The following is a 27,480-nucleotide window of genomic DNA, read 5'->3' on the forward strand; positions in this document are numbered from 1 at the left end:
GAAATAAGAATATTGAACTTGGAGAAGGGATGACTGCAGAACACGATGGCTGTCTTGTGGAAGAGAATAGTACACTGAGAATCGTCACAGCAAAGGGTCCAGCTCAATGGGTAGATGAAATAGGAAGGCAGATTTCAACTTAGAAAACAGACACCTAAGGCTGTCCAAAATGCAATGGGCTTCCTGATTTTGGCAGATCCCTGTCACTAGAAGCGTTTAGATTAGGGGTCAAATTTAGATGCTGTAGGGGCCAAATAGGTATTAATAAAGCAGGCCCCAGGCATAATAAATACAGGGCCCTCTTTCATTTTACTTCTTTCGTATAGAGACAATAAATATTTCGTTTTCACATGAACTCAACTGCTATAAGAAAACCAGCAGCCCTCGTGTCAGCAGCCAAGTGACTCTAGGCCTTCTCTGTTGGAGACAGTAAGGTGTGGTTTGGGCCTGTGGAGACTAGAATGGATGCCTTGTCTAATGGGGCAGTAGCCCCACTTGGCACTAGGGAATTATCATATGGGTTTGGGGGTGACACATTGTCAGATTTACTGTTTTTTTCCCCCACAAAACCTGATGGTGGTTTTGTTGTGAAACCTGTTTTTTAAATGTTGGCAGTTAATTCAAATTGTTTAAAAAGACCATGCTGGCTCAACAGAGGGCTGGGCAACCAAAACACATCTTTGACTCTGACCCATCCAGCTCTTGGCCCGTCTTTGTTTGGAGTCTTTGTTTTTTAACAATGGATCGGTGACCACTGTTTGCAAATACTGTAGAGGGGATTTCTGCCTTGGGTGGTAGGTCAAGCGGTTATTACGTCAACTGCTCTATCTTCTCCAGCCCTGCCTGACGTTCAATGCCTTATTGAGTACCATTTGCATTCATTCATTCAACGGATATTGAAGTTACCTGCTAGTTACTAGACATGGCTAAATACTGAAGAGTAAAGAGTTAGTTAAGATCCATCCCTCCTTTTTTTAAGAAGCATATGGCCTAGCAGTATACAAAGCTATGTCATAAGAGATACAATAATTAGAACACAGTCCTTCATCAAGAACAACATACAGAGCAAGTTAACAAATACATATAGAGCACCCGAGGATGAGAAGGCTCCAAGTATAGTAATCATTCCTGGAGGTTGTTATCAAATGAATGCAAATTTTAGGATTGCTCTCCTCATGATCCCTAGTTTTAAACTAGTAGAAGTTATTGTATTACAAATATAATGTTACTTACCCACCATTTATTAGGCATTTGCCTATAATTTTTCTTAGGGTAGATTCAAAGATAAATTCATAGGTAGTATTCTCTTTTTTTCTGGAAGGTTTCTTTTTTAATTTTTCAACATTTAGACATACTTGAGAAGGAAACCAGTAAACCTATTCTGAGCAGTTGGGGTGGGAGGACTAGAATTCTAAAAATTAGTCTTGCCCTTGTTTTAATAAGGGATTAATTAGACATGGACTCTCCAGTCCAGTAGCCGCTAGTCACAAGTGGCTGTTGAGCACTTGAAATGCGCTAGCCTGAATTGAGATGTGCTGTAAGTGTAAAATACACACTGGATTTCAAATACTGAGAATGAAAAAAAGAATATGAAATCTCTCTTCAATAATTTTTATATTGATTATATTTTGAAGTGATAGTATTTTGAATATATTGGGATAAATAACATGTATTATTAAAATTAATTTAAAATTAAAACTTAAATTTAAAAATTAAATAAATTTAATAATTAAATAACTTTTTTTTTTAATCTGGCTACTGGAAAACTTAAAATGACATGTGGCTCACTATTCCTTTTGGATATTAATGCATGGACATTTGATGGATTTTTAGAATAAGAGGGTGCCTTAAAAGGAGTAAGGTTTGTGTGTATAACACAATAGCATATTAAATTATAGAAAAATAAAAGAGCTGTATTACTGTACATTTTTGGTCATATATTTGCAAACTTTCCCCTCATTTTGTATTTCCTTTTGTCAGAAAGATGTAGTCAGTTTTAGTGATGTTTATTTACAATGTTGATTTACATAGTACAAAATCAAACAAAAGATGCTTGATTTTACTTTGTATTTTCAACAGTTAGAAATATGATTGTTTAAAGATACAAATCTATAAGATACAGTGTAGGTCTCGTGAGTGCTGCACCAACAGTGAGTAATTCTGAACTCTGAGATGAGCTGATGAATGTGTTACAGTGATGGCTTCATAAATACCAGGCGTACCAGGAAAAACACATTCTTTTGCTGTTAATTCAATAATTGTGTTATGTGCAGGACACAGTTACTGCTTTATCTTTTGTTAACAAGTTGTGAATCTTCTCTTTGAAATTAAATTCTAAATCCAGGTTTCTGTTCGTTGTTCACAGCTTCACAACGGAGATCTTTGGGGTGGAGAGGTAGAAAATGCTTTATTGCTTGTGTGGCCGCAGGCAGTATAGTGTTAGATTTAAATTAAATAACCTTGTATAGATAAGGTTTTTAAATATCAGTGGTCAAGTCTGCAAAATTTTGTAGAAAGTGAACGAATTGGGCTGAGATGACTTAAAGGTCAACAGGACTAAATTTCCAAGCAAATTCTGATGTTTTTAAAGGGAGCACTGATTTTTAGAGCGGGCATTTTGTCAATATACATGACAAGATATTTTTGAAGAAAACGACATACCCTTATTGTTAGCTTTTTTAATGTAAGTTACCTTAAAAATCCTTTACATTTACTTAATGGAACAAAACTTGTGTTAACAGCTGTATTGGATACCTTGGGGTGGTTAAACGAGCTGGTACTTTCTCCTATATTTAAAAATTTGTTTAAAGGTTATGATAATTTTCGTAGTTCATAACATAATCTTTGCTTGTTTTATGCATATGGTGTCTTTTTTTGTTAATGTTTCAAAGTGTTTGAGTTTTAACATTGAGGTCTTACCCATTTGTGGGTAGATAACGTACACTGCTTTTTTTAGGCTTTCTGAAATATTTGATTTGAAAGATGATTATAAAATTTTTTTTACTCCAGTTGACCTTTAAAGTAAAATTAGCTACTTTTTTGTGGAATGCTGGTGATACCTTATATTTTATTGAAGAAAATAAACACCTGAAATGTTATCCCTTTTCTGTCTTCCTTACCTTCATCTGCATGCCTCAATTTTAAAATCTAGCCACTTCAAGAAGCCACATGTAATCCTTTCTCTTATAGGCTTTACTGAGTCCTTGAGAATTTTAAGTGTTGAAATTTAATAATTAGAAGGAAAGGTAGGAGCAGTTTGCTTAAAAAAAAGTTAGTTGCTTATTACCCTTTTTTGATTAGGACAGTATTTAAGAAAAAGGTTTTGCAGGTTGAAAATGATAATAATACTCAAAGTGTAAATGTAAGCTGGTAGGTATCAGATGGTCAGAACATGCTAAGAGAAACATTAAGGTGGCAGTAGACGTCAGCCCATTGCTGAACACCAGGAAACGCAGCATGAATGTTGAGCATGGGGAGAGGTAGCCCACTACTGGCCAGGTGGTAACAGTGCGGAAGTTGTAGCCGGAATGTGGGAGAGGATGCAGCTGACAGAGGTTTTGGACCTGTTAGTTATGAATTTACTCTCTGGTTTGAAATACTTTATTTTCTCTTTGATATTTAAATGGTAAAACATATGACTGAAAGCTGACCTCTGTGGAGATTTACTATAAACCAATTTGAAGATTTTTTGGAGTCTTCATTTTAAAATTGTGTCATGATTTGTGCTTGTTTAATCTGTCTTCAAAGTAAAGGTGTGTGGGGAAAAGAATTAATTCTGCAAGGTGACAGTATTCAAATAATTTGCATATGTTATTGGCCCCAGGAATGCAGTTTGACGTAAGAAATTGCACTGCTTGGCTTCCATTGCTTCCTTACCTTTCTCAGCCATCATTACTTTTCTTTCTCATTATGTCATGCTATTGAGCAGTATTATTCAATGGAACTTTCTGTGATCATGGAAATGTCTGACCCTGCACCGGGCAGTATGGTAGCCACTAGCCACATGTGGCTCTTGAGAATTTAAAATGTGGCTAGTGCAACCAGGGAACTGAATTTATAATGTAATTTTAATTAAATTTAACCACATTTGGCTGATGGTTACTGTATTAGACAGCACAGCTATAAAGAGAAGAAAGTTGACTCTAGTACATTTTATTCTTAGTTCCACTGTCTTGATTTTTTTTGTTAGATTTCTTTCCCAGAATGTCCTTAAATCTGTCCTGTTTTCTTTAGTGCCCTGAACATATATTCTGTTGTTTGCTTTTATGAAAACAATGGTAGAAGTATAAGACAGATGAAATAAAATATAAGTTTTTAGCATTCATAAAAAAAGTTTAGAGCTTTTAGATCTGTTTAGAAAAATAGTCAAGATATATTGATTGAATATTTTGTCTGATTTAAGAAGTTCAATGTGATGCTTTACACCTTGATTTTTATTATAAAAATAAGTTAAACGAGGTTTACAGAAAAGGGACAAAGCATCTTTTTTGAAATTTCTGAACATGAAGGCCAAAAATCTGGGTGTCACCAGTGTACATGTTAAAGCATGATTTTGTTGTCATGATTTAATTTTGTTTTTTCTTGTTGCTTAATTGATCACAACCTTCAATTCATAAAGCCAATAATAACCCACTTTTTAAAAACATTGACTGTTGAGATTAGTTATCCATTTTAATTTTTAGCACCTAGTTCATGAGTGGAAGCATGCAATTAAATGTGAATTTCCATTTATTTAAACTTGACCACTGCACTATATCACTTCCAGAGTTATTTGGCTTGTTTTCTCACTAAATGAGATTTTCTTTGGCATGTGTTTTGAAACTAGCTCTGCCGTTTGTTTCATTATATGCCTGCTGTGGTGTGAAACATCTTGGACTGTAGTTTGCATGTTTTTAGAATTATTACAAGAATATGTTGTATTCTGGATTTTCAGATTTTTATGGGGCAGTTTTTTTTGGTATGCATTTTTGTATGTTTAAAAATGTAAAGGTTAAAAATATCTTTAAATGAAAATATTAAAAATATTCTGCATGTTTGCAGCATATGTAGCTTCTGGGGCCCAATGCCATTTAGCAGGCTGTAATTCACTTCAAATGAATAATATCGTGGGCTGATTGCTAATTTTACCTGTAGTGTATCGTGCCAGACATCTTTTAAGACAACCTTTTCAGTGGTGATAGTAATGTGCCAAGGCACTATTAATATGGCTGTTTAAAGACCTTTTGTAAATGTGGTATGCTAAGTTTAACCGTTCATTTTTGGTACTGGATAAATAGTAGTATGAAAGAAGGCTGTAGGTTAAGAAGTTTGTGTTTATATTTAGGGAGTTATTTTGTGGTCAGCCAAGACTACAAACTCTAAGAACAGATTCATGAGAGGAGGGAATATGGTGTGTACGCACCTGTGTTAAATGGACAGCCCCAGATTCTTGTAAACCTGTGGATAAGGACTGTCATGCCTTGGTTTCTTGATTTGTTAAAATCTGGATAATACCGAACAGAAGTGTGATGTTTAGGGTCATTCATTGTATTATGTATATATTGTAAAATTATTTTTTATACTTTTTGGGTAACTCTTGGCTTACTGAATTTAAGTAATCTTAATGATTCTCTTTTTTTCAGGTCATAAGAAGATACTAAATGGTTGGTCCCTTTTAAAGTCACTAGATTCTAGGTCTATGAATGAGCTTTTCACTGTCTTGTAAATTGCACTCAATTAACCAATGATTTGCCTACTGAATTTTCCCGAATAAAACAATACTACAGTGGGAAACCCTCTATTGCAGTGGTTCTTAACACTTCTGTGCTCACATATTCCTTTGAGAATCTGACAAAAGCTATGATTTCTTAACCAGAAAATATGCATGGGTACATAGATGCAAAATTTTGCATATAATTTCAAATAGTTTGCAAAACTATTTGGATCTCTGTGGAGCCTATTCATGGACCTTGACTTAAGGACTTCTGCTCTTTTATGTATGAACTCATTTCCTATCAGTCAGCCAAGGTTGTGTTCATTTAAGTGGAAGCCAGATTCGTTTGGATATGATATATAAAAATAACTATAAATGCTAATTATATAATTTCAAAAGATCCTGACCCTGTGTAGTATTGTATTACCTGTTTTGTCCATATATCTGTTTGATTTAATATGGTTTTTATATGAGATTTTCTATAGAATATTTTTCCTCTTTGGTTTAATAACTAGTAACTTGGGCTTGTCTTTTGTATGCAAGGAAAAACAGTTTTTAAAAAAACATTTTCAGAATATAAATTGATTCGCATGGAGCCACTTTGAGTATTATATTTTGGGAAAATGTTTGTAGATATGTATCTTTCCAAAACGTGACTCCTTTTTTCTTCATTCTATTCATTTTCCTACTGATTTAACTAAAGAAGGACTTACTAATTACACAGGCTGGAAGCGCAATTCATTGACCCCTAGGACAACTACTTTTCCTTGCCCTGGCTGTGAGCATGATGTGGATCTTGGAGAACGAGGAATCAATGGTCTGTTTCGAAATTTCACTTTGGAAACTATTGTTGAAAGATACCGGCAGGCAGCCAGGGCAGCCACAGCCATTATGTGTGACCTTTGTAAACCACCACCTCAAGAATCCACAAAAAGTTGCCTGGACTGTAGTGCAAGCTACTGCAACGAATGCTTCAAAATTTATCATCCTTGGGGTACTGTAAAAGCTCAGCATGAGTATGTGGGCCCAACCACTAATTTTAGACCCAAGGTAAGTGAAGTTTTTATTGTTAGAATATTAATATTACAAGATAAATTATTACAAATCTAGAACTTGGCAGTAAGAAAGGAACTTTCTTAACTTGAAGAGCTAGTACAAGAAATTAAGGCCTAGTAGTTGAGGTTATTTAGTATGTTGCTAAACATCCTCACAGCTTAGAAGGCAATATTATGGTTAACTCTATCACAGTACAGCCTAAGACCACACAGTACATGAATGTTCATAATGATAACTCGGAGTAAGAAAGGTTATCTCAGATGTACTCTCTAAGATTGAAGTTGTTAAAAAGCTTTTATGCTTTAATGTGATAAACCCATAATTGTCTAAAAGATTTAATTGGGAAACATTTTCCAGACCTTTTTAGTTAGCTAAGTACTATGAATAAATAAGAGTAATTACAGCCTAATAGTTTGAAGCATGTGATATAGTGGTTATATAATGTCTGAAGTGGAATTTGCATGTCTTAAATATTCTAGGTAATTTCTATAATAACATTCAAAAGAACTTCATATATTGTTGTTTGTTCTGCTACATGACTGAAAAGCAGAATGATTTTTGGATATCTTCACTTACACTGCTTTCTGATTTATATAGATTAAAAAAACTGTAATTGATTCTTTAAAGTTCTTATTTCTTACAACCTAATAACGTGTGAGTTTGAAAATCTGTTTGCATTCTTGAGCATAAAACCTTTAATTTGTAATAGAAAAATGGGAGAAAAGAATCCCAAAAGTTACTTTGAAACTATGAGCTGAGCATTTCTTACTCATATTAAACAGTGTAGGAGTGGCATATTCAACCAGAAACAGTCGCTGCTTCCATGTTTTGAATGACTCTTTTCTCAAACTGTCAGTGTGGCAATAGATTTATCAAATAGTTTTTAATCTTCTGTTATGTTCCTTATCTCATTTTAAATGCTCAAGGTCATAGATTTTTAAAAATTTATGACTTCAATCTGGTGTTTTAATGTTTCTTTTAAAAGATTAATTAAATTGATTAATACTATTCCATCATGAGAGAACCTATGATTATTAAATGAATTATATTGGGCTTGAGTTTTTATGAGCTAAGAATTTCATGAAACTGAAAAATTTTGAGTATAAATTGCAGTCTTGTTCTATTTACAAGTATAAGATTGGTAAGAGAGAACCAAAGGCACATGAATGGGTATATTGAGAAAAATTTTTTTCCGTCAGGTCGTTAGTGTTATTTACTATAGAAAATTCTAAAAAGGTGTCCGTTTATCCTGTAGAATATTTGCCTATAACTTTGAGTTCTTGTGATCATTCCTTGCAGAAAGGCGAACTTTATATTTTATTTTTAATTTAATGACTTGGAGGATGTAGGAACTTGAAAATACTTAAAAATTTGAAATCTTTTCCAGTTGTTTTTCTCCTATGCCTGCACATTTGTATCAGGACTTTTTATACTGAAAAAAATTTTTTAATGTCTCTAAGTTATCAGACCAGTTATAGTTACTTAAAATCTAATCTCTTGGCATCATGGACAACTTTCTGATTTCATTATACACTAGCTTAAAGGAATCCTCCCTTTCTTCCAAACAAAAGCAGTTATTTTATGTAAAATTTCAAATGTACCGATGATGGTAGTTTGCAGAGTAAATAAAAAGGTAGAAACTTAAATCAGAAAAACAGTTCTAAACTTGGTCAATGTGTCTGCAATTAATATGTAACATCAAACACATCTGGAAGCTTATAAAGTGTTCCAAGACTCTCTTAGTAACAGATTTCCTGTAAAGATAACGAGACCACAGTTCTCATAAGTTATTTGTTACGGTACCTTATAAAAACATTGATCACGATCATGAGGAGTTGCCTAGTCAGTGTGGCCAGAGGGCCTTTCTAGCTTGGTTAAGCGTTTCACTTAAGTCTGATAGGATGAAATTTTCACCTTATCACCAAGTTTAGGGGAAATAACAACATCTACGTATTTTATTGACCGTTTGAACCTTCAAATTGAAAAACAGTAATTCTAGTGTAGAGAATTTTCATATGATATACCAAACACTTATTTCTTTTTACACTTTCATTCATTTAAATGGCTTTATTTAGTGATTTTATAAAGCAAATCTTTGCGTTTTGGGACTTTATCCCATTACTTGAAACCTTTTGAGTGCCATCTAAGCTATGAAGACCCTTAATCACACTTTTATTCTTTACTCAATAGATTTTAATGTGCCCAGAACATGAAACGGAGAGAATAAACATGTACTGTGAATTATGTAGGAGGCCAGTTTGTCATCTCTGTAAGTTGGGTGGTAATCATTCCAATCACCGTGTAACCACTATGAGCAGTGCCTACAAAACCTTAAAGGTGGGACTTATTTTTGGAACAAAATTTTGATTCTTTATAACTTTATTTTACTTTATACCTTTAACTTTTTTTTTTTTTTGAAATCATGGCATGTTTTGTGGTCTGTTTTACTGAAGTGAGTTAACAATCTAAAGTGTTACTTAGTGATCTACTAATATGAGGTTGTTAGTACTTCTGACCAGGCAGCTCCTTGTCATAGGGATGTGCTAGTTCTGAACTCTGAGGACCGAGGGAGGGACGAAGGACACTTTGTTGAGCCCAATGCCCATGATACTGAGTGTGTATTTGAGAATGACACACTTCGAAGGGCAGTAGCTATTTTAAGACACTTGATTCTTGATGCGTGCCTATAGAATTAGTATAAACATTTTTGTTTATTCTGGTGGGTACCAGCTAAAACTGAGTTACATCCTGTCTGTTAACCTTATACAGTCATGCGTCGCTTAATGACAGGGATACGTTCTGAGAAATGGGTCATTAGGCAATTTCATCGTTGTGTGAACATCATAGAGTGTACTTACACAAACCTAGATGGTATAGCCTACCGTGCACCTAGGCTATATGGTACTAATCTTATGGGACCTCTGTCATATATTTGGTCTGTCATTGACTGAAACATCGTTATGCAGTGCATGATTGTATGTGGCCCTTTTTAAACTTTCAAATTTGATTGATAATCTGCAGCCAAGTAGGCAGTGGTATGATGCTGTTTTCTTATTTCATTCTTTTTTCCTTTTTAAAAAGGAATTAATTCTTCCATAAATCTACCACCCATTTTAATTTTTGTTTCCTTTCTATTTTTAGCAATATGTATATGTATTTTTTGGCCTATATGTAATTTGCATGTATACATACAGTTTTATATTTTGTCTGTCATGCTCAGTCTTCTCCATTGAACATGTGAGTTACAGGTATAATTTATTGTCCTTGTTTACTAATTCCGTCGTCTGTGTCATTACTAGGTCAGTTTTGACTGATTTTTCTTCTCATTATGATTTGTATTCCCTTCCTCCTTTGCGTGCCTGGCGTTTCTCGGTTGGCTGCCAGGTATCGTAAATTTTACCTTGTTGGGCACTGGATATTTTTGTATCTCTACAAATGTTCTTGAATTTTCTTCTGGTGTATGATTAAGTTACTTGGAAACGGTTTGTTCCTTTTGGGTCTTGCTTTTTGAGCTTCATTAGGCAGGACAGAGTGGCATTTAGTTCTGGGACTAATCTTAGCCTTTGTGTACTCTTCCTGATGCCCTGTGAATTTTGAGGGTTATTTTTTAGTCTGGCCAGTGGGGAACAGGCGCTATTCCCAGCCTGTGTGAACTCCTGGAATCGTTCCCTCTTCTCCTTTTGGGTGCTACTTTCCGTGGCCTCTGACACTTTCCTCACACATATGAATTGATCGGTATTCTGCTGAATAAGCGAGGGAGACCCCTTGTACATCTCCGGAGTCCTTTCTCTTTGCAGCTCACTGTTCTTAGGTGTTATATAAACTCTGGCCTCCTGGACTCCCAGCTTCATCTCCTCAACTCCTGGGAGATCCTGAGCTCCGCACCAGGCTTTGGAAGCCTTCTCCACACAGTAAGCTGGGGCAGTTATGCCCCACAGTGGCAGTACCACTGTTTGCTAGTTAAATTTAATTTTGACACCATTTTTGTTTGTTTTTTATTGGTTTGATCTTACACAAGCTGTCCCCCAATTTTTTTCTGTTACTTGGGATAAATCTTTGACCACAGTATACACTCGAGTTATTCTTTATATTCTGTTATTAATTTGTCTCATTTATGTTTCAGTCTTTTTTTTTAATAGACTCCATAATGGAATTTTTAATTTACTCACTTTTTAGTAAGGATAAAATTATTTAGATTTGCGATTTGCTAAAAGTAGCAAGCAGATCTCCTTAGATCTCCTTCCTTTTCACTTGGTTTTAGATTTTAAGCTGGAGGGCAACATGATATAGGTTTATATTATCATTTCACTTCTGAGTCCCCTCTGACCTAGGCAATCTGTGTTAAGACTGGAATTGTTTTAACCAAGAATCAATGTGTCCATTTATTCATAGTCCTCCAAAAAGTATATGTGCCAGACACCGATACTGGGCACTGAGCATACAAGTAAAGTGTAAAGGGCCATGACTCCCACCTTCAGGAAGTACATCCAATGGGGGAAGCAGTTTAAGTCCTTAATATATAGTAGGCCCCAGTTCTCCAGGAACTGTCAGAGGCTAATTTCTCAAGGACCCCAAAATTGCTCAAAGCTTTCCTCTAGAGCACTGGTTCTCAAATGCTGGTGTGCATCAGAGTCTCCCGAGAGCTAGTAAAGATCACACAGGCCCACACGCCACGAAGTAGGCCAGGCCTGGCCTCTGTAGTTTTACAAAGTTCTTCTCTTTGCTAGTGTAGAGTACCACCACCTGCACCCGGTACTTCTGGTCCCAGCGTGGGCCTGACAGGGGCAGCATTGGAGGAACTGTCACCTTCCGTGCAGCTTGGTGCTGCATAAGGACCTCTCAGCCTCTGGAATAGTGGTTAGTACTCGGCACTGAGCAAGTGTCTAGTTCACCTACTGACTACATGGTATTTGTACTCAGTGAGCTTTGATTTCCTCATCTGTAAAATGCTGGGTTTAGACACAAGATTTTATGTCTCTTCCTATCCCTAACATCCTACAATTTTTTTCTTGGTCCCATCCTGCCTTTAGCCCTCAGAAATCTTATTCCTCTGCCTCATGGATCCTCCCCTGTCCCTCCAGTGAGCCATCAAGGAGACTTGCTGTGTCTGACTGCTGGGTGTTCAATGAATTAAAGACAGGTCCTGCCAGAGGCCTGTCACTTTGATTTCTCACATCCATTCTCTTACCCTATTACGTGGTCTGAGTAAAAAAAGAGGAAGATACTATTGGTAGGAGACTCACTTCTTAAATTCCTCAAAGCTGGGTCTTTGTCCACTTTCTTTTCTTACCCACTGTTTTCCTTCAGGTCACCAGCAGTGACCGAGAAATGTTCAGATCCTCCCGTCAGGGCTGCACCTCCTTAGGTGTTTCCTGGATGTTCTTATCATTATTTAGACTCTGAATACATTTGTCTGTTATAACTTTGTACCCCAGAGTGCTTCAGGGGTTTTGTTTGTTTGTTTTTTAATATACTTCAGCTTATTACATATTTTTTCTGGGCTAGACTTAGGGATCTCACCAAAACCTGTGATGTTATCTTTATGGTAAGCTATACTAATTCCGAAATGACTACTTTGTAAACAAGTTATTCAGTAAGCTCTAGACGCTTAATAAGCTCTATTTTATAAATCTGTATGTTCGTTATTATGTATTGTGTAATCATTTAATGAACATCTAGGCTGGGATGGGCTATGAAGATTATTTTGGAAGGTTCTTTGTTTCTGTTCCTATTGTTTGCATATGTGAGTGAATTATAAAATCTGATGAAAGACAATGCTATTTACATTGCTGCCCTTCTATTTACTTAGAAGACTTAGGAGAAAGAGCCCTAGGAGTGATGATGAGACAACAAAAATGTACTATTTGAGTATTTAGGATTTTTGATAATTTGAGCACTATCTTATTCTTGTTTCCAACCTGCTTCTCTCTTGTATCCTTGGGCCTGTGTGCTGAAGGCCAGTAACTAGTTACCCTGGGTTAATAAGGATAATCGCTGTAGTTGATTTTATTGTCTATCTATCACAGGCTAAAAAAGAGGATGAGTACTCTGTAAAAAAAGAAAAAATTCTTTAAAGGCTTTGTTAAACTTCTTTTTCTGCTTATTTGTGTTACTAATATGTTCCAACAGGAAAAGCTTTCAAAGGATATTGATTACCTTATTGGCAAGGAGAGCCAGGTGAAGAGTCAAATTTCTGAACTAAACTTGTTAATGAAAGAAACAGAGGTAAGTGAGAAACTGGTTTATCTATTTTTCATTTATTCATCTAGACATTCATTTATTCAGTCTTAAAATCCTGAGCGTGTTATATGAGCTGAGAGTACAAAGTTGTGTTAGATTTCACCCCGGCTTTTCTGGGACTTGGAAAACAAGTGTAAAAAAGTAAATTATGCTGTGTGATCAGTGCTGTGACAGAGGTAGTGATTAAATGATATTGGAGCACAGAGCAAAGAATAAGTAACTGTATGTGGCGGTTAACAAGGACTCACAGTAGTAATATAAGGGAAATGATAGCTTTTACAATTATCTTTATTTTACAGAATTAACAGATGGCATTTAAAAAACCTACTATAGGTGGATAGAATCAGGTTTATTTAAATTCCAGCTGTTCCTAAGTGTATACCTGACATAGGTTCACCAAAGACATGAATTAGAATGTTCGTAGCTACATTATTTGTAATAGCCACAAAGTGGAAACTACCCAAATGCCCATCAACAGTGCAGTATAAATAGCAATAAGAATGAATATCTACAATTATATGCAACAATGTAGATAAATTTTGCAATATTATTGAAAGAAAGAAGCCAGATGCAAAGGAGTACGTACTGTGTGATTCCAGAAAGATGAGACTGGACTGTGTTGGTTTATGTTGTTCAGGAGAGGAGTTGTTAAAGGAGGGGGAGGCTCAGTGCCTGGAAAGGTTGTAAGGGTGCCTTCCGGGACACTGGTAAGGTTCTTGTATCTAATCTAGATGCTGGTTACATGGGTGTGTTTGCAGAGATTCATCAATCTCTACGCTATATGTACATTTTTCTGTTTGTGTATTATACTTCAATAAAAAATTAATAGCATTTAAAAAATATAGTAAAACAGGATAGGACTGAATTATTTTAAAATTCCAAATATTCTTCACTGACTTTGCCTATTTCTTTTCTCTTTTTGAAATAAATTGAAGAGCCATTACTCCTGATCACTTTAAAAGTTGTAATTAAATATAAAAATATTCTGGCTAGTATGAGACTGTTGCTTCTTGAAAATGTTTTTAAAAAATGGGTTGAAATTATTTGGAAATTATGTGAATTAGTGCCATATTACCAGTATTGCTTGTGCTCTTAGTATTCTTTTTCTGATATTCACTGATTGTATTCACCACCCTAAATAAGTTGTTTTTCCATGTCATTTAAAAGTGGGATTTTGTTTTTCATATTTTTATTGGTTGACAAATTCTCTCAGTTTGGTGTAATCCTCCAGCACATAGCAAATGATCACCTGGATGGTAGGTGGCCCCAGGGACTGTAGCTTTAGTCATTTTAGGTTTGTCTTGACTGGTTCTCTCTGTCATGCTAGCCTTTACTTCTGAAATAAGGAAAACCCAGTACCTGTTCGAGTTTGTCATTCAATAGATTGAAAATTGAGGAACTCAGGTATCAAGTTTTCATATAGACACTGATTCCTTGAGATCCTGGAGAAATTATTTAAATTCTTTTTATCTCGTTGACCTAAGCTGCATTTGTAGGCTTATCAGTAAGAATTTTCTTCTACACTAGAGAATTCGTCTCCATTCTTGAATTTAACTCAGTGATAATTGTGACACTTTTTATCTATAATTATACTTAGCTGGGGAAAAATGTTTTTACCTATTGATAATTATATTTCTGAGCTTAATGTGGTGATGTGTCATTAAAATACTACCAAAATGTCACTACCCTCTGTCTTCCCCACCACCACCCCCCGCCTTTTAAAAAAATTTTGGCTGTTGGGGTTAGGAAACAGAAGAGAATCTGGAACAAATTTCCTTTCATTATAACGTTGACTAGAAGCCACTTGAAAATGCATAATGCACTTCTACCGTATATTGTCAGCTTTTAAGAATGTTCTTGAAGACTCTTTTCTGTTGGCTGCTGTGTATGAGTGTATTATGATAAGTGCTTATGAGTGCTCTGCTGGTCTTATTTTCAAGATCAAGTTGATCTCTGATTTTATGGACATTCAAAATGTTTAATAAGCACTACAGATAGGATCATTTTATGACAATGTAGAGGAATAGCTACATGTACAGTGGAAATAATGTTTATTGAGAATCTATGACATTGTGGTGGGCATTTTATGTAAATAATCTTTTTGAATCTTCAAAAAAAACCTAAATGGTTTCTCTTATCCCCAGTTTTCAGAAGAGAAAAATTCAGACATAAAGAAGTTAATTTGTATAAGGCCACACAGCATTTAATTATAATTAAATTAATATTAATTTGAAAAAAAGAGTTATATCTTGGTAAAGGATGTCACTTTTTCTGAGTTGTGTGGCTGTAGTTTAACTTAAAAAAAACATTGGAATAGAGCAGAAGGGGTCAAAAATTTCCTGAATTAGAAACAAATTAAAAACTCCAGAATTGGGGCCGGCCTAGTGGCGTAGTGGTTAAATTCGGTGCACTCCGCTTTGACGGCCTGGGATTTGCAGGTTCGGATCCCGGGGAGCGGACCTACACTGCTCATCAAGCCTTGCTATGGCCGTGTGCCACGTACAAAATAGAGGAAGATGGGCGCAGATGTTAGCTCAGGGCCAATCTTCCTCAAGCAAAAAGAGGAAGATTGGCAACAGGTGTTAGCTCAGGGCCCCTTTTCCTCACACACACAAAAAACCCCCCAAAAAAATCCAGAATTGTATTTTCCTGTGTCTTTGGTTAAATTAGTTAATTTCTGCCTCAAGTTCCTTTGTATACAAATTGAAGTTTGTTTTCTTGTTTAATTGAATAAATTGTTTATTGCTGGACTTTGGAGATTAAAAGCTTAAGGAAAGTACAGTTTTATAAAATTACAAAGTATGTCTAAATAAAAGTTGCTGATTGTTCCTTGCTAAGTGTATTTGATGCCAAGTATTGATTTGAAAGCTTCAAAGAGTCAGGTGAATTTTTTTCTTTACAATCTTTGGGTTTGTTTTGTTGAATTTTGGCTATTTTGTGAAAAGACGTTTGGATTTAGCAGATGAGGTAACACTTTGCTTGTTTTCTAATAGTGTAATGGAGAGAGGGCTAAAGAAGAAGCAATCACACATTTTGAAAAGCTCTTTGAAGTTCTGGAAGAGAGGAAATCGTCTGTTTTGAAAGCAATTGATGCTTCTAAGAAACTAAGATTAGACAAATTTCAGACTCAAATGGAAGAATACCAGGGGCTTCTCGAGAACAGTGGACTTGTGGGATACGCCCAAGAAGTGCTGAAGGAGACGGATCAGTCTTGCTTCGTACAGACAGCAAAGCAGCTCCACCTCAGGTGTTTACTTCTATCTCGGAGTCTCTCTAGCAATGTCATCACGTGCTACTGTGTTTCAGCTTGGGCTCTGAGTGGTTCCTAATGCTGTGTTGTGTGCAGTACCTCTTGCTTCACTCTTGACTGTTGAGTGAAGTTTTGTTAATCACATTGCAAATGTTTAGTCTGATTTGCCTTTTTTTTTTGTGAGGAAGATCAGCCCTGTGCTAACATCTGCCAATCCTCCTCTTTTTTTGCTGAGGAAGACTGGCTCTGGGCTAATATCCGTGCCCATCTTCCTCCACTTTATATGGGATGCTGCCACAGCATGGCCTGACAAGCGGTGCGTCGGTGCACGCCCGGGATCCGAACCCAGGGCACCAGCAGCGGAACATGTGCACCTAACCACTACGCCACGGAGCTGGCCCCCTGATTTGCCTTTTAAAAAAATAATTTTTATATAAAATATGCTATATCTGTCTGCAGAATTCAGAAAGCTACAGAATCTTTGAAGAGCTTTAGACCTGCGGCTCAGACGTCTTTTGAAGACTATGTTGTTAATACATCTAAACAAACAGAACTTCTTGGAGAATTGTCCTTTTTCTCTAGTGGTAAGTTTTAGTAACAGCAAAACCTCACTCTTTTAGTCTGAACTTTAATTGTGTAGAAAAAACACAAAGTCCTTTCAGTTCCATATTACAAGCAGCATCTCAGTTGCCCTGAATGATCACATCCTAAAATAATATTCCATTTATGTTTTTATAACTATGTTTTTATGCAAAAAAACTGTATTCTACTGGTTTGTGTGTTTTTAAACATTGTGTAAATGGTATCACGTTGTGTGTACCCTTTTTGTAAATTGCTTTTTTAAAAAATTAAGTTTAAGATAAATGGTAAGACATGAAGTTCTGGTTTAAAGCTATATTTTAACTTTATAGTATTCTATTACGTAAATCATTTCCCTACTGAGAGACAATTTGTTTCTATGTTTTCCTCTGTCGTACACAATGCTGTATTGAACAGCATTTGTGTTTCTTTGTGTACGTGTATGTGAACCTAGGGCAGAAACCTAGAAGCGATATCTTGACGCTAAAAATGACTCTAAGATGTTTAAGTGTTTACATTGCTGTATGAGTTTGCTAGAGCTGCCAAAACAAAATACCACAGACTGGGTGCCTTAAACAACAGAAATTTATTTTCCTACAGTTCTGGAGTGTAGAAGTCCGAGATCAAGCTGTTGGCAGGGTTGGTGTCTCCTTGGCTTGCAGATGGCTGTCTTCTCCCTGTGTCTTCACGTGATCTTCCCTCTGTGTGTGTCTGTGTCCAGATTTCTTGTTAAAAGGACGCTAGTCATATTAGTCATATTGGATTAGGGCCCATCCTAATGACCTCATTTTAACTGAATTACTGCTTTAAAGACCCTATCTCCAAATTCAGTTACATTTTGAGGTACTGGGGTTAGGACTCCAACATACGAATTTTAGGAGGAGCGTAATTGAGCCCATGGCGTTTGCTTGTATTTGTGTTTTGCTGTTCTCCAGCAGAGAGTCCTTCTTTCCTGTTTCTCTTCTCACCTTGTTTGTCTCCCTCAGATTTTTCTTGTAGTGACGGTGAGCAATTACAGTCCTGAGAAAGGTATACTTACAGTTTAATTACCATATAGGTATAGGTGTATAGATTTGTACATTCAATCAAAGGAAATTTGTCTTGTTAAATATTAAAAACTCTGAAGGATTATTACTGTGACCTCCTTTCTTTTCAAATCGGTACCTGAATCTCCTTTCAGATATATACTTATCTCATTTATCCTGATGATCTTGTTTTTCCAAATATAAAATATTTGTTACTCTTTTGAAATGCTGATTCTGCTTCATATACTGTACTCTCCTTTTCCCCAACATGTATACTTGAATTGTTTTTCATATCCATGCTAGTTTACTTAGGAGGACAAGGTCCTCCCTCCGTTGGGGATCCCAGAACAGTCTTTGGGAAGATGAGGTTGAAGGAGGGTCATCTTGGGGTATACCAGGTCTGCAGTACAATGGTGGGTGGGAAGGGAAAGGACTCGCTCAGCTTCCAACTCATGGGTGGTCTCCTCATTGTTTCCTGCATGCACATTTTTTGAGTAAGCTATGGTTCAAAAAAAGAAAAGAAAGGGCTGTGGGGTGGGGCATGCTAGTCATGTTATTCTGTAACTAGTTTTTTTTGGTTCTTTACTTGTAAATGTGTTTTGGATGACGTTTCAGATCTCGTTATGGCTGCATAACATTCAGTTGCATAAATGCACCATACACAGACATCCTCTTACATTGCTTATGTGTAGCTGGGGGATCAGGAGAAGAGGGAGACTTCTACTTTTCATTTTGTACATTCCTCTGTGATAAAGATATAAATATGTGTTTATGTGTGTGTGTGTGCTTGTGTAACTTTTGTAGCTTATTCTTACCATGTGACCCTAGCAGTTAAGCTTATTGGAGTTTACTCTATGGAAAGGATTGTGGATATGCACAAAGATTTAGCTGCGATATTTTAATCATTGTATTTTTAGTGAAAAATTAGAAACATGTTTCTGAAAATAGTTAAATGTTGATACATTTATATAGTGGAATGTCACTGGGAGAAAAATACTGGCAGGATCTAAACAAAATTATTGAAGTGATTATCTTTGAGTTAATTAAAATATTTTTTGGATGTTTATATAGTTGCTGATTTTCTTACAAGATATGTATCATTTTTATGCCAAGAAACATTTAAATTGCTTTGCAACTCTATGGAAGAAAATATGAAAGAAAATTGTGTAATGTTTCATTGAAGTTTTTGTTACACTCACCAAATTTAGATTTTAAAATATTTATTAAAATAATTATTTGTAGGAGAACACAGATTAAAAATTTCAAGTCCGGAGTTGTTATTCAGTAGGTGAAAATTGAAGGCACATGGTTAAAAATTTTAATTTATTGTGTTTCAGAATTAATATAATACTTAAAGCTAAAATTTAGTCTTTTAGTTTTTTTGTGTGTGTGAGGAAGATTAGCCCTGAGCTAACATCCAATGCCAATCCTCCTCTTTTTTGCTGAGGAAGATTGGCCCTGGGCTAACATCCGTGCCCATCTTCCTCTACTTTATATGGGACACCGCCACAGCATGGCTTGACAAGCAGTGCATTGGTGCGCGCCCGGGATCCAAACCTGTGAACCCTGGACCGCTGAAGCACAGCGTGCACACTTAACCACTGTGCCACTGGTCCGGCCCCTAGTCTTTTAGTTTTTGTCTTATTTTTCATTCCTCTTTCCCCTTTCAGTTATAAACACAAGCATACCTTTTAAATCTCTATTTTATTGTTTATTCTTTTTCTTTTTAAATTTTCTGGTAAGAACAAAATTCTATCCTTATTTGTTTTTTTTTGGCTGAAGAAGATTCACCCTGAGCTAACATCTGCTGCCAATCTTCCTCTTTTTGTATGTGAGCTGCTGCCATTGCATGGCCACTGACAGATGAGTGGTGTAGGTCCACGCCTGGGAACGAAACCCTGGGCCGCTGAAGCAGAGTGCCAAACTTAACCATTAGGGTACTGGAGCTGGCCCGAGTTCTATCCTTTTAACAACTTTTAAGTATACAGTACAGTACTGTTGATTATAGGTACAATGTGGTACAGCAGATCTCTAGAGCTTATCTTGCTTAACTGAAATGTTATGCCTGTTGATGAATAAGTACCCATTTCTCCCTCCCCCCAGCCCCTGGTAACCATGATTCTAGTCTTTCAGTTTATGAATTTGACTATTTTAGATACCTCGTATAAGTGGGATCATGCAGTGAGTATTTGTCTTTCTCTGTGTGGCATATTTCACTCAGCTCGTCTGCAAACTGGATGTCTTCATTGTCCAATATTGCAGGAATTATTCTTTTTCTTATACATAGTATTATAAATTTAGAAAATCCTTGGACAGTACAGAAATCATTTAAGTATTGTCAAATACATCATTTTTATTGAGGAAAAATACAGGTTCTCAAATAACAGTATTTTAACATTGTTTTCTATTTCATAATTTTTTCAGGCATAGATGTGCCAGAAATCAATGAGGAACAGAGCAAAGTTTATAACAATGCTTTGATAAGCTGGCACCATCCAGAAAAGGATAAAGCTGATAGCTATGTCCTTGAATATCGGAAGATTAATAGGGATGAAGAAATGTTGTCTTGGAATGAGATAGAAGTGTGTGGCACAAGTAAAGTCATTTCAGAACTTGACAGCAACTGCAACTATGCTTTCAGAGTGAGAGCCTACAAGGGTTCGATCTGTAGCCCTTGCAGCAGAGAATTGGTTCTTCATACTCCTCCAGCTCCAGGTATTGTGAATATCGGGAATAAAAAAAGGGTGGAGTTGGAAGAGACTTTGATAAAAAATAAACTAGGCAGTGTCTCCATGTAGGCCTACTTTCAAACCAGCTCTCGTTTGTAGAAGATTCTAGAAAAGTAGATCCATACCCAGTTAGGATTTAGAAATAGACTGAATAATTGAATTTTACCATGTAGGCTAAGAACAGGATTAGATTTTTGACGACATCAGTTACAGAAAAACATGAAAGGAAGACATTTGTGTGAGCAGGGCTATTCATTTAAAATAGCATCAATACTGCCTTACAAGTTTTAAATCGTATAGTTCTGTATTTTCTTATCAGTTTATAGAAATCTCTATAACGTAGGATCTAGGTAGATAGTTTAAAAAATTATTGTTGTAATAACATGAAATATGATTTTGATTAACTTAATTCTGACTTGTCTGGATTTTCTAACCCAGTGATTCCTAGCACATGGGGATGGAAAAGCATATACTAGAACCACGTGGACACCTTTCTCCCCTTCTAGAAGCCCCTCCTGCCCAGCCACCCACCCTCCACCTTTCAAGTTAAAAACCACTGATACTCCTTAAAGAGTGCCTGTAGATTTTTATAGAATGAGAATGACATACAGTTTAGTTGGGGTTCACTACAGTGTATCCACAGACAAGGGACATTTAGAACCAAAGTTGTGCTCATTCTCAGTAGCAGAAAACACTGGCCTGTTGGTCACTGCCTTAGAGGTTCCTTCAATCGGCGTTTAGACCCCATTGCCCCTGCCTGTTTTTAGTGGCTTATGTATCCCTATTTTGTGTGGTCTGCCCTTCCTTCCCTTTTTGTCCAAAGTGTACTACCCACTATTTGTTTTTCATGCATTAGGATACAAATAAATAGAGTTGGCTAAAATTATTTTTCTTGAATTTTAATAAAATCCCACAGAGAGTTTTAGGATGGATTTGCAAGTATAAAGTAAATATTTTATAGTTTATGTGGTTTCGGCTTTCTTTTCTAGTCTCTCTGACTGAAAGGAGAAGAAAAAGAACCCTGAAAGTAGCTGCTGTTGTCAGTGACGTAGTGGAGGGGGAAGGAACAAGGGAAGTGTTAAAAGTTGTCTTCCTTTTTTCTGAGATAATCCGTATTCCTATTAAATAGGGTGACCATTTAAATTTATTTTGCAAACTGGGAGACTTTTGAGATTGAAGGGAAGCATGAATTATCAGGCCAGGACAATAGGCATTACCAGGAGCAATGGTCAGCCTATATGTGGAGAATGGTAGCTTGCTAGCAGACAATTTTTTTTTTATTGTGGTATAAGATAGTTAAAATTTACCATTTTAACCATTTTTAAGTGTGCAGACCAGTGGCATTAAATATGTTCACAATGTCGTGCAACTATCACCATTCACATCTCTAGAACTTTTTCATTTTCTCAGACTGAAACTCTGTGCCCATTAAACAGTAACTCCCCATTCCTCCCCCAGAGCCTGGTAACCTCTGTGCTACTTTCTGCGTCTATGGATTTGCCTATTCTAGGTACCTCATATAAGTGGATTCATATAATCCTTTTGTGACTGGCTTGTTTCAAGATTCATCCATGTTATTGCATGTATCAGAATTTCCTTACTTTTTTAGTCTGAATAATATTACATTGTATGTATTTCTGACATTTTCTTTCTTCTTGCATCTGTTGATGGACATTTGGGGCATCTGTTTCCACTTTTGGGGCTAGCAGCCAGTGTTATGCTTAATGGATCCGAGTTGATAGGACTTGTGAAAGTGGTGTTATCTCCATTCTGTAGTTGAGCAAATTAAAGTTTAACCTAAACTTAAGTTAAACTTTAGTTAAATGCTTGAGCAGGGATTCAAACCCAGGTCTCTCTGCACCCAAAGCCTGTGCCTTTTTACACTGTACACTGTTTCTCGTGTCTGCCATGTTGACTGATAAAGAAAAGACCTTATTAAACTTGTTAATATGTTCCAACTTTATACAATTTGGAATGAATATTTAAGAAAATGTATAGATAATTATGAAAATGTACAACCCCTTTTTTTAAGGATAAAAGGATTGATCCAATAGTGTAAAATATTTAGGATAAATTTGCTATTTCTATTCCAAGGAACTGCATTTATAAGTTCTCTTATACCTTAAAAATATTTTCTTCTGCCTTTGAGATTTCTGAAGATTTTCAGGTAATGAGAATTTACTGGAAGTTATTGCTAAGCTGAGGTTTTGGTTTGTCATAGTTTGTCTAGGATAGTATGATACATTCCTCTTCATGTCTCTTTTCAGTAATTTCTACCTGAAAAACCTGTCATATTTAACCATAAATTATAGAAATGCTAATCAATAATTTCCAGACTAATTTTAAGTTCTATTTACAGTTTTCAGTTTCCTCTTTGATGAAAAATGTGGCTATAATAATGAGCACCTCTTGCTGAACTTGAAGAGAGACCGTGTAGAGAGTAGAGCTGGGTTTAATCTTCTGCTTTCTGCGGACCGTATCCAAGTGGGTTACTACACAAGCTTAGACTACATCATTGGAGACGTTGGGATTACAAAAGGGAAACACTTCTGGGCCTTCCGTGTGGAACCGTATTCATACCTGGTGAAGGTGGGAGTTGCTTCCAGTGATAAACTACAAGAATGGCTCCGTTCTCCCCGAGATGCAGTTAGTCCAAGGTAGATTCTTTTATTGATCTAGAACTTGATGATTCTTTTAAAGTAAACATCCTTGTTTAGCAAGGTAAGACTGAAAATGGACTTTGATCTACTTACTACGTGTAGAGTGTACATTTCTTAGATTCAGGTGTTGTGGCTCTGCTTATGTGGCTGGCTAAGAAAAGGAGGATTATCTTGTATTCATACAGTGAATAATAAGATTTAGCAGTTGATTTCTGATGCCATGAGGAAATAAGTCTGTTTTGGATACTTCTTGATTGTGATATAGCTTTGCAGTTTTAAATTGTGAAAGTCTTTCACATCAGTAACCTTAATTATGTAATGGAAATTACATATATAGTGAAATGCCTCTAATTGCCATACTTCAAGATTGATATTAGTTGTTCTTTTGTTAGGGGACACAGTTTCTTTAAACTTTCCCGTAAGTACTTTACAAAATTGGGTCATTGTAAACATGTTTCCACAGCGACAAATTCCCATTTCTTAAGAGATTGACTATGTAATGGTCATTGTACAGTTTAGTTCTTTTAGATGGTGTAAGGTGAACTGCCCAGACAAATAATTTTTGACCACTTAGGTGAACAGAAGTCCCAGATTAACAATGTCAGTGATAGGAAAAACATTTTGCACAAAGATGAGAAATTGAAATAACATTGAAAATTGTAGTAGGGAAATGGTTAATTAAATGCAGTGGCATGTCCACTTGATAGATTAATGTTAATCTATCAAGATTTGTTTAAAATCTTGTTTAAAATGTTTAAAACATTTCTAACATGAGAAATATTGGAAGTGAAAAAACCTGATTAAAATTGTTGATGTAGTATGATTGCAAATATAGCAAAAGCAAACTATGCATAGGGCAAAAAAAGGAAGGAACTTCATATCAAAATTTTCTGCAAGATGCTACTGTTTATTTTATAATAGAGGGAAAAACAAACCCTTCATATACTGCTTACAGCATAGATCCATGTAGAAATCTCATCAAGGAAATGCAGTTCTTAGGAGGAGAGTGAAATATGCTTTTTTCTCCTGCATTATTTTGCAGTGCCCATTTATTTTACTTGGTCTGGTAATTCCTTGGATTAGGGTGCACATCTTGGTTTTGCATTTTCTTACATATGACTGTGTGCTGTAAGTATTTAATGTTTGACAGGTCACTTCAGTCCCTCTCACCCTGCTTTATTTTTGATAGGCCGAAGTTATTAATTATTTTTTAGGTTCTCATCTGTGTCTATATCTGTAAAAGTAGATGATATCTTATAACAGAGAATTTGAGGCTAAGTCTATGGTATAACTCTAAATGGCAAAGTGTAGTCCTTATGTTTTTAATTGATTATATTTTAATAGAAAGTTTTTGAGGTACAATTCATTTTAATTTTAAATCAGTGTATATTATTTTGTGAAAATGTTTTGAAGATGCATGAAGGCCTGTGGATGATGATACAGATAAGATTCCACTTTGTGTTTGTGTATTGTGTTTTAGATATGAGCAGGACAGTGGACATGACAGCGGAAGCGAAGATGCCAGTTTTGATTCTTCACAACCCTTTACATTAGTTACTATAGGCATGAAGAAATTTTTTATACCCAAGTCACCTACTTCTTCTAATGAACCTGAAAATAGAGTTCTTCCCATGCCAACAAGTATAGGGATTTTCCTTGACTATGATAAAGGCAAAGTGGGCTTCTATGATATGGATCACATGAGATGCCTTTATGAGCGCCAAGTGGACTGTTCACATACGATGTATCCAGCATTTGCATTAATGGGCAGTGGAGGAATTCAACTTGAAGAACCCGTCACAGCAAAATATCAAGACTACCAAGAGGACATGTAGTTTAAACATCCGATGTGACTTAGGATGAAAAATGTGAGCAAGATAATGCCTTGGTGTTAACCTTCGTAACTAATTACATATAATCTAAGTATTCTGTTGCCTCTCTTGTGTTTTGTCTGTTTCTTCTTAAGGCACAGAAACCTAAACAGCCTTGCCTCTTCCAGGTCATTGTTCTGCCTTTCACACCTGACTCACACCCGACAGGAAAAGACACTCTTTCCTAGTTAACACTGAAATGGTTAACTTGGCAACTGGATCCTCTTTCTCTTTTTATGAACAGGAAATCTAATTTATTTATGTCAGCTGGTTGTTGCGGATGCTTACATTCCTTTTTTGGGGGGAAGGGATACAAAAGTATTTATTATGCTTCTTTTGTGTTTGGTTTTTCATTTTTATATCATGTTTATGTCCTAAGAGAAGATATTTTTTAAATGCCTTATGGATAGAAATTAGTACTAAGCATTGTGTCTTGCATTTGTTTTTAATAGGAAAACAAAGGTATAGATAGGTAAAATAAAAAGGCCATAGAAATGGCAGTATATTTAAATGGAAAAATTATGTATTTTCAAGTGTGTAACTAATATTAAGAGTATATTGCCTGGAAAATGAATACTGCTTTTTTTTTTTTAAGACCACAAATTGTATTCTTAAGGACATTTTTAAAATTCCCTTAGCTGTAACGCCCATACCTGCATGTGTAGTAAACATGGTTTCTTCCAGGAAACATGAAGTTCTCGGCTAACACGTGAAGCTTTCCACTTCATGTGATTTTTTTTCAGAAAACTTTTTTTTCTTAGTCTGTGAAAATATTTGAGCTTATATCAAATAATTATTTTTCATAGATATTAGTGAAGATACATTGACATCTGTCCTATTTGTTCTTTTGCCCTCTTATTGTGTCTTGTGATTTTTGTTTTTTGGCCCACATATTACATATTCCGATTGTCCTAGTTTATGTTTCCATGTTTGAAAAGTTCATGATATATTTTTAGTGTCATTAAATATATTATAAAATGTGGAGTAACTAACTGGTCTGTTGTATGGCATTTTCTATTACTCCTTGTTTGGTAATAAGCATTGATAATATAAGCAAGTAAAAATACAAATTTAATTGTTTAGGAATAATAAAATCATAATGACTGTGAGTACCTTTTTAAAAGTTGAGTTTTTTTAATTTGAAGAAATACATTTTATCTAAATTTTATGTTTGGTTTTGAAAGATGTTCTTTCTTGGGTGATTTTATTTAAACTGCTTATTTTTTTTACAGTTAAAATGTTCAGAAACTAGACTGTTATGCATTTTAGCACTAATCATTTTGGAATGCTTTTCACATATTTTAGTAGACTACCAAAACTCTTAGGACTTTTTGTTGTTGTTGTTGTTATATATTTTTTAAAATGGAAATCTGTGATTCAGGCTGGTAGCACTAAATTAGCTTTCCCCCCAACCCAAGTAGAAAATATCATGGAGAATTTCAGTGTTTAGTAGGCTTTGTTACTTTGCCACCTATGAATAGCACTTTATGACAGAGGCTGAACTAAACAAATATGCAGTGTTATGTGGATCATTGTGCAATAAAGCTGCTGAAGTCACATGTGTTGTAAAGTTTGACAGCCTCAAACCTGTGTAAGCACATATCATGTAGACATTTTAAATATAAAGGTTTAATAGGAATAGGAAAGCCGTTTAAATCATTGTATAGTTGTATACAAATTGTTCTGGATTTCTTTCATTTTTAATAAAAGGTAAAAATTTAAATCAAGTGTAATTATTGAAATCTGCGTTCCAGGAGTTCTCAGTATATTTATATGGAAAATGGAAATAAATTGTTTATGAAAAGCTGTTTAGGTGAATATATTAACTTAGAGATAAGATTATATAAAGTTATTTTGGGCATTTATTTATTACCTTTAATTCTTGTGGAAGTGATTAGAAAAGCTTAACATGAAACTAAATTTACTTCAATTAATTGATGAATTTGTCCACTGTTTCTTTTCTGATCCATAATAGATCAGATTTGATCAGATGAGTGGTCCTTTAGTGCACATTTACACTCTTCGGTTATGGGCCTTTGGTAGTTGTGGATCTCAATTCATTGTTGCTAATGCTTGATGGGCCTTAATTAAAAAAACAAGGAGTAGATTCAAGGCTATGCCTATGATACTGTATAATAACTTAGTTCTCATATTCTCAGTTGCTTTCTTGAAAATGGTAGGAGTCAGAGGGGATTGAACACAGTCTAGGCCTGTTGAGTCTTTGCCATCACCCGTCATCTGATTAGGCCCTGAGAGTTTGTTCCATGTGGGAATATAATCAGTCATATTGCTACAGAAAACAGTTGAGAACCAGTGTCGTAGACAAGAATACTCTACCAGACATTTGCATTCATTTTAAAGTCTTGTTTATGGAAACA

General features: G+C 35.5%; 1 protein-coding gene across 4 annotated transcripts in view; it reads left to right on the forward strand.

Moving 5' to 3' along the window:
- TRIM36 (tripartite motif containing 36) overlaps positions 1 to 26,825 on the forward strand; it is a 40,823-nt gene extending 13,998 nt beyond the window's left edge. For 2 of the 4 annotated variants that reach the window (XM_014796680.2, XM_014796689.2), the window contains exons 3-11: positions 5,622 to 5,642; positions 6,417 to 6,742; positions 8,939 to 9,085; positions 12,878 to 12,973; positions 15,982 to 16,235; positions 16,698 to 16,822; positions 20,267 to 20,557; positions 22,931 to 23,228; positions 24,712 to 26,825. In XM_014796680.2, coding sequence (XP_014652166.2) covers positions 5,622 to 5,642; positions 6,417 to 6,742; positions 8,939 to 9,085; positions 12,878 to 12,973; positions 15,982 to 16,235; positions 16,698 to 16,822; positions 20,267 to 20,557; positions 22,931 to 23,228; positions 24,712 to 25,066 — 1,913 coding nt within the window. In that variant the 3' untranslated portion in view covers positions 25,067 to 26,825. The remainder of the gene's footprint in view (positions 1 to 5,621; positions 5,643 to 6,416; positions 6,743 to 8,938; positions 9,086 to 12,877; positions 12,974 to 15,981; positions 16,236 to 16,697; positions 16,823 to 20,266; positions 20,558 to 22,930; positions 23,229 to 24,711) is intronic. The other 2 variants (XM_004420300.2, XM_004420301.3) reach the window with 1 other exon arrangement.
- The last annotated feature ends 655 nt before the right edge of the window (positions 26,826 to 27,480 follow it).

The sequence above is a fragment of the Ceratotherium simum genome, chromosome 4, assembly GCF_057802395.1.
Source record: "Ceratotherium simum simum isolate JZ-2026a chromosome 4, ASM5780239v1, whole genome shotgun sequence".
Taxonomy (NCBI): Eukaryota; Metazoa; Chordata; class Mammalia; order Perissodactyla; family Rhinocerotidae; genus Ceratotherium; species Ceratotherium simum.